The sequence below is a fragment of the Malus sylvestris genome, chromosome 4, assembly GCF_916048215.2.
Source record: "Malus sylvestris chromosome 4, drMalSylv7.2, whole genome shotgun sequence".
In the NCBI taxonomy this organism is placed as follows: domain Eukaryota; kingdom Viridiplantae; phylum Streptophyta; class Magnoliopsida; order Rosales; family Rosaceae; genus Malus; species Malus sylvestris.
This window is the reverse complement of record NC_062263.1, coordinates 30,687,797-30,695,584: the sequence shown is the minus strand read 5'-3', so window position 1 is coordinate 30,695,584 and position 7,788 is coordinate 30,687,797. Positions and strand designations below refer to the sequence as shown.

At 35.8% G+C, this 7,788-nt stretch overlaps 1 protein-coding gene across 2 annotated transcripts; it reads right to left on the bottom strand.

Annotated features, from left to right (window-relative positions):
- Positions 1–1,898: 1,898 nt before the first annotated feature.
- Positions 1,899–5,345, bottom strand: LOC126620017 (GDT1-like protein 3). 2 transcript variants are annotated; one of them, XM_050288475.1, is made up of 9 exons: positions 4,965–5,342; positions 4,796–4,861; positions 4,127–4,267; positions 3,756–3,854; positions 3,493–3,565; positions 3,250–3,338; positions 2,578–2,661; positions 2,335–2,394; positions 1,899–2,221 (listed from the first exon to the last, which is right to left on the bottom strand). In XM_050288475.1, exons 1-9 carry the CDS (start codon positions 5,043–5,045, stop codon positions 2,033–2,035), a joined length of 882 nt encoding a protein of 293 aa, XP_050144432.1. In that variant the 5' UTR covers positions 5,046–5,342; the 3' UTR covers positions 1,899–2,032. The 2 variants fall into 2 exon arrangements, with proteins under 2 accessions (XP_050144432.1, XP_050144433.1); XM_050288476.1 differs by lacking the exon at positions 4,796–4,861 and having other exon boundaries at positions 4,965–5,345.
- Positions 5,346–7,788: the final 2,443 nt, after the last annotated feature.

Sequence of the window (7,788 nt, the reverse complement as noted above, 5' to 3'; positions counted from 1 at the left end):
CCTATTCCAATTTATTTACTTTATTTGAGTAACCACTATTAAATTCAATTATCTTTCAATTTAGGTTTTAAATCGTTGATTATAAGTGCTTAAATATGAATTATAATAGATTTTGCACGAAAAATTATTTTTGAAGAATATGAAGATGATGGTTTGTTGTTGTGATAAGAGAAATAAAAGAAAAATTAACAAAAGTAAACAGAAAAAACTTTGAAAAGTGGGAATCGGTAGGATGCTAGCGACTCGTAAGAAATTTAGTCACTATATTAATAGTGACTTATCTTCTTAATAATCGCTATATTTCTAGCGACTATTCTTTAGAAATTGGTCACAAAGTACAGATTGTTTCATTTTCTATTAATTTCTTTTTCCCTTTTTCCATTTAATTTTTTTTCTTCGTATCTTACTTTATTTATAATTCAAATATTTTAAGATTTATATTTATATCCTTGTTTTCAATTGTTTTGACATGGATTATAAGAAAATCTTCACCGAAAATACATTTTGTAGAGCATGGAGATTATAATTTGGTGTTACAGTAAGGGAAAAAAGAAAATTTTAACAAAAAGATAAAATAGCAGCTTATAAATGTCCCACCCACAACAACAATGTTTCGTCCGGCCAACTATAGTTGACCCCCAAGATTAAAACTAGACTCTACCCCTATTGATGGCGGCTTATAAATGTCCACCCCGGCACCAATGCTTCATGCAAGCAACAATCGTCCATCCATGAGATTAAAACTAAACCCTACCTCCTATAAATGTCTTACCCTCGGTACCAATGGTTTGTACGAGTAACAATGATTGACTAGTGCGATTAACACTAAACCCTAGCCCATATTGATTGTGGAATAAATAGTAGTGAGGCCCAAAATGTTGTTACATAGGGTTTCACACTCAAGAATATCAATAAAAAGTCTTACACGAGTTTTCGAAACCGCATGGTGAGGTGGAGGTGAAAGTGAATGGATTCCATAATGAACTTTGTACAAAATTACAAAACCGACTAATAATTAGTGGAATAAATAGTTGTGAGGCCCAAAATATTGCCAATATAGGGTTCCACTCTCAAGAATATCAACGGAAAGTTTTGCATAAGTTCTCAAATTCTACAGTGAGGCATAAGTGAAAGCAAATGGATTATATGATGAAGTTTGTACAAAATTGTAAAACTGACTAAATAGCGTTAGTGTTAGCACATGTTTTTTTTTCTTTCCAGAAAAAAAGTCTAAATTTTTTACTTGGACAAAATATTTTTCTTATGCATTAAGGTAAACTTTATAAGCATTTAGAATTGGTTTTACCATTTATTGAGCTCAAATGTGTTTTTAATATAATATCCAAGAACTAAACAATGAAGTGAAATAAAGAATAGTGAGCTTCAAAATGTTGCCAAAAGAGGGTTTCTTCCTAAAAAAAAATCAACGAAAAGCCTCTTTTTTGGCTATTTGTAGGTGAGATTTTTAAATGTAATCGGAATACAAGATAGTACACTACGTGTTATTATACAAATAGTGAAACATATATGTTAAAAAGTTAATAACTAAAAAACATACAATTTGCCACCACTTATATAAAAACAAATGGTGTACCAGTATCCTGGTCACGATGAAAAATTTCTCTATTTGTAGGACACGAAGCAACCAATCATGAATAGAATGAAGTCTCTCTCTTTCGAACACGTTACTGATTTCATTTTTCGCTTACAGACATTGTCACGAGCAACTGGCCTATTCCACGTATGCGGTTTTTTCGGGTAAGAGCTTTCCACTTTGATTCATCTCACATGAGGATGAGAGTCATAAGACCATGTAATTGAAAACGTTTGTAAGAAAATGGGTGTACATTTTCTTTCGTGGTATGCATCATTAACAATGGGGCAATGCAACCGAGGAGGGACGCAACTAATATCACTGTATAGTATATGCTATCATTTTACAAACGAATCAGAATGATATAGAAAAACAAAATGCGTGGAGCATTCAAGGCTCTTAAAAGAATCTGGTTATCCTAGGGTTCACAGTTTGCACTTACAGAGGAGGATAAAAATAAGACGACACGGAGAAGCATAGGAAGAGCAAGCCTCCAACTGTAGCGACTGTCCGTTGGGAGATTTTGGATGCCAACATACTCCCTCCTACCACAGCCACAGACGTGCAGACTGTATGTCCTAGTGTTGCACCCACCGCAACTCCAATCGCATTTTTGTGGGTTGCCAGCTGCAGGGTTCAAAGATACTCATCTCAGTTCAAGAGGAAAAAGTATGGACTAAATATAACATTAACTATGAAGGGGGACTTATAATATATCAGTTCAAAGATATTCATCTTACAGCAATTGTCGCTATTTGGCTGCGATCTCCCCACTCTGCTAAAAATGTTAAAATGAAAGACTGCAAGAGCAAACAGAATTAAGTTAGTACTGAAGGTTATCATAAGACTTCAAACTAACAGCTCAAAAGGTCTAAGCTGTATGAGTTGATTCTCAACATCGCTAGCTATAGAATAAGATATGGATCATATTTGCTACAAGCATGCGCGACAAGTATAGTTAAAATAAACCAAATCAGTCATACCTCCAAGAAGATAGGTGTACAAAATCTGGAAAAGAAACGGCGGAAGGGTGTCTTTCCCTGTCCAGACTCAAGTTTCTCTTCAACCTGGATATATCGGATGCCAAGCAAATTTAGACAACAAATCGACTGAAAATAGACTAGTGGATGGACAAAATTCATGTTGTAAGTTCATAAATGTGATGAAATCAAGAGGATATAAAAAGTGATCAGACATCAGGAATAATGCAGGCAAACAATTTAAAACAAATATGAATTCTAATAGATTATTCCCAATTCTCCTAAATGCCTAGTCCTTCCATGGCTAACTCAAGGGAAACCAAAGACCCTAAAAAATTTTAAACATACGACACCAATTTACTCAATGTCATCAGCCTACTTATCAGTTGCACAATTGAGGTAAAGTTCTTTTGCAGTCTTTATCACTATACAGATGAGGTTTTTTTCCGGAGGTTTCTGAAGACCTCCCCCGTTCACATGTTCCTTCAAAAGCATCAAAGCAATTCTTGAAATAATTTAAATATTGCTTTATCCAATCTAAAGTTGAATATTATGATCCAAAACTGGGTAGTACAGGCACCAAGCATTTGCTACTTTACCATCCATCTATCTAGAGATCATAAATAAACACAAATCACTTAAAGGCTAAAAAGTGAAAACATTTGATAAACTTACTTCTTCAATTTCTTTCTTCTGGGAAGATTTAGAATCTGATGATCTCCAAGCAATGTAAAGTAACCTCAGTCCAAAAAATAAATATAGAACTGCAAAGAAAATAGAATTAGAAAACTCAATTTACTATCAAACATTGAAGCAAGAAAATGTGTCTATGATTCTATTGCCACAAAAAAATATGGAAAATCCAATTCTCATAAAATTTCTTAGTGGTCAAGTAACAAAAAGAATGGGTAGCTTTACCTGTAGCTGCACTATTTGTATGCTTCCTTGATATCAAGTTTGGCACAATCCTACCAAGTCCAGTAGAAAGTACCTAATTGACAAACAAAACAACTTAAATCTTGATCAGATCGATGGTAACAAATTGCACTTTTCAGTTTTTGAAACCATTTTGTCATGGAAACAAATTGCACATTAGAACCACTAAAAGAGAGCAGAGATATGGAAGGGGAAACGTTATTATACTTATTTCCACAACAGAAATGAAAGATAAGATAACTTACCGTCATTATAAACAAGGCGGAAAGTGCACCAGATAGGACAATTGACCTGGGGTGACGCATTGCCATAAGAGCTGCTATTATAAATGTTTCATCTCCAATCTAGTAGCAGTTATCAATTAGGAAAAATATTAGTTTAATCACCATAGCTCTCCTAGTTATACAGATTCAAAAACATAAAATAAAAACAGCACCACCATGCAAGCTTGATCATTTGTTTATACACTTGACCTGGTTCTAAGCCATTGAATTTCATTCTATTATTATGGGATCACTGATTACTAACTGAACAAGGAGGTGAGAACCTCTCCTAAATTACCACAACTTTCAAAGTAAAATTGACCTAAACAAGATTGGAAAGTTTGTGCACAAACCTCACTAACTAAAATCATTGACAAACTTGCGATAAAGGCATCGAAAACTCCAAGCCCCGAGTCCACGTGGAGGCCGATAGCAACTGAGTCGCCCTCTGTCTTGACTCCAAGGGTATTAACTTCAAGAATACCCAATTTTATCTGCACAAACAAATTGACATAGTATTAACAATGGGATTCGAAAAACAAGATACAGAATCTTCCATTTAAAAAATACAATTGAGTGTTATGCATACAGGCCACAAAACTCCATCCAAATACCCCAACAAAAGCATGAAACTATAAACGAATCGAATACTAATTTTGCACAATAGAACTAAATCCAGTTTAGTTTCGTCCGAATTTCAGACCTACAAAGCCCCACTTCCAAATAACTGTATCCAAGCTTCTAAAGCATCAAACTACAAATCAAATCAAATCAACTAACAAACTTACTTTGCGCAACACTACCTAATTCGATGAACATACAATTGAATGTTATACAAGCTACCAACTCCCCCACTCTAAACAGTTCTTGCAGTATCACATTGTAACTTGCTTACAATCAGAGAAGAGAAACATGACCCAACAGATAAATAATGGTTAAGAATTGTTTAATGTCTTCGTTCCTCATCAATTTTCTCAGTAACCAAACAGATTGTAATGAGAAAGAGAGGGTGATTGTCAAACCTTACTACGACGGCCCAGATTTTTGGATCCCCTAGAGTCTCCCCTCTCAGCTTCAGCCCCAGACTCCTAATCACCCAACAAATCACCACAATTAGAATCATATATACCTATACGCATACACACAGAGAGAGAGAGGGAGGGAGAGAGAGAGAGAGAGAGAGAGAGCTACCTGAGCAGAAACGGCGAGGAGGAAGAGCAAGAGGAGGGGGAGGGAGTACGCAATCGTTCTGGGAATCGAGCGAAACCCCATGACTGCAGAAATTGGAAGGTCTGAACTCTGAAGCTGCGATGGGTAGACGGTGGAATCAGAGGGGAAAACTTTAGCGGGGATTTTCTCAGGAAAATGGATCTAAATCCTTGCTTAGTGGTTTACTGAAATCCTATGTAAAGCCTGTAGAAATGGGAGAGATCCGACGAGAGACGGAGAGGGAGAGATCTTTGCTGCAAGCGAAGATCTCCACAAGTATGAAGGTTTCACATATTAAAAATTTAAAATAGTGGAAGGGACTCTTCTCAAACTCTCAGACAGAGAAAGATTTGACCCCAAAATAAAGTGAAAAAGGCACGACGTTAAACATATTGACTTACACATTATCAGAGTTTTGATACTTTGCAATATAATGCGAATCAATCGCACAATTTGATCTCACTAGTATCAATATGACTTATACATTATCCTAACGATAAATTTCATATCTACAACATCATCGATTTAGCGATTGACTGTATGTTCAAACAAACTTAATGACATATTTCACATCTATATTGCTTGTCACACGGTTAAACATATTGAATGTATAAATTGATATGATTTCCAAAGTAAAACTACATGACCAAATTGAGAAAATTACCTCAAACTGCTGTATATAATGGAGTTAGCCTGCACTAACTTGTATACAAAATTTCAAATGAATAATTCTCGATGTCACGTACTATAGTAAAGTCCATATTAACTACAGAATGTTTCAACAATATAGATGATTTTGTGTGCTCAACTACATTATTGATTTTGTAAAGATATTTACAAACTCACGATAATTAGGTCTCTTTCAAGAGTCCAATTTCTAGTCAGAAGTTGAATTCGTGATATGGTGTGGGACTCCCTTGTGTTGTCATCTTCACATAAGCAATCAATGCACAAGTAATCCACAGTCGGAATTCACATGTCATTAGGTAAAATGGTTTTATTAAAGTTGCGCATAAGGTACGTACTTGTTCACGTTTATTGTATGTTCAGTTTGAATAGTCCAATACAACTTTGAAAAAAACGCTTATGAACCACGTTTATTGTGCTTTTATACACACAAATCATTGGACAGATCAACTTCATACGTTACCAAGGGCCGAGTCTTTCAAATAGTAATAATAAAATAACATAATTGTACTTTTGAGTCGTTTAAAAGATATTCGAATTCAAATGCACATCACATATAAAAGATGTAAGGCACCATATGAAGATCTTATTATGGTGAAGTATGGCGATCAATGCATACACAAACACATGAGTCAATCGCTCTTCAATTGGAAGTGGAAATAATGGATCAATTGGGAGGGCCACTTGGTAATTCCACCAAGCATCTACAACCAACCAAATTGGTGTGAGAGGGTAGAAGAAAGCTCACTGCATAAATCCGAAGGCCGGAGGACAAATAGAAATCGTCCACGCGTACACTTCTAATCGTCTTCCTTTTTTTGTCCCTCTTCAAAAAAAAAGATGCGATTGCAAAAACAAAAAAGGAAAGGCCAGTGAGGGCCCAAAACTGGGCCTAACCCAACCCAGCTGAGCCGCTCGACCAATCAGGTTTGAGGGGAATGCGTTCGAGCTGCCGCCACTTTTGAATGGTGACAGCGAGAAGTGAATCTCCGCCGGTTAAGACTTGAAACGGCCCCGCCTCTTCTCTCCTCTTACGCCCCGGCGGATTCCTCGTGTTGCCACCAAATTCCACCTTGTTTTCCCTCCAACTTTCACTACTCCCCACCCTACTCATTTCATTTACGTATGGATTTTGTTTGTTTTTGGTGTACTAATATCTAGTTATTCTATTTTTAATTTAATTTAACAAAAAATATAAACGAGTAATGAATGACTCCATATAAAGTGTCTGAAACAATTTTTTTTTTCTTTCTTATTGGGTTACAAAAGAGGACAAATTAGAAGATATCGATCAAACAAATAACTCATTACGCTATATGTCATCGTTAAACCCACCAAAAAAGATAATCTACTCGCTCAACAGAACAATAACCGCTCCAAATAATTGTGCAAACGGTGCATAGGTAATAGATTTAGCTAGAAAAATATATGGATGTCTTGACAACGTCATTCGTCAAGCAACTATCATAAAAGTAAAAGCATGAGAGCTTTACTAATTAAATAAGCAGCAGCCTACAACAAATCTTGTCATGTTTAGCACCACCGAACGTTGGTGGCAAGTCGAACTCATACGTTGAGCAAGGAGAGCGACCACCTTGTCTAAAGCCAATAATGCAAAGAAGGGATGTAAAGGTGCAAAATCTCAGTACCAAAATTAGGGCAGAAACAAATTAGAAGAGCTTCCGAAAAGTAATTAAATCCATTGCATAACATAAAGTGGGAGAAATTGACATATTGCTTTTTACAGGATTGGCAGGGAGTAGCTAGATATGATCTTGATGGTTAAATAACTAAAACAAATATGCATGGTTACCCTTCATAGAGGGCACAAAAACCATATTTATAGTACATTTACATAACCCTTTTTACAAGCTTGATTATCTCACCTTAATTATTGTGATTCTTCCCCCTTTTAATGCTCACTCCTTTCATTTTCGTCTTAAAGTTTTCGTTATTCTTTGTAGTGGATGAAATTTAATGTTGACAGAGTTTTTTTGTGCTGTTATTAAAATTGTCATGTCGGTGTGACATTCCGTTACGAAGTTGTTTTTGTTTAAAAAATATCTCACGTGACAAGCCTTGACGTGGTGGAGTTTCAAGTTGCCAGGAGGATGGCCAG

Bases quoted from the DNA above. Each gene is read 5' to 3' on its own strand.
- LOC126620017 (XM_050288475.1), bottom strand. From the start codon at position 5,045: ATGGGGTTTCGCTCGATTCCCAGAACGATTGCGTACTCCCTCCCCCTC. The intron at 3,339-3,492 runs GTAAAGCTACCC...TTTTCTTTGCAG, and splicing joins TACAAATAGTGCAGCTACAG to TTCTATATTTATTTTTTGGA. The intron at 2,662-3,249 runs GTAAGTTTATCA...CGATATATCCAG, and splicing joins AGAAGAAAGAAATTGAAGAA to GTTGAAGAGAAACTTGAGTC.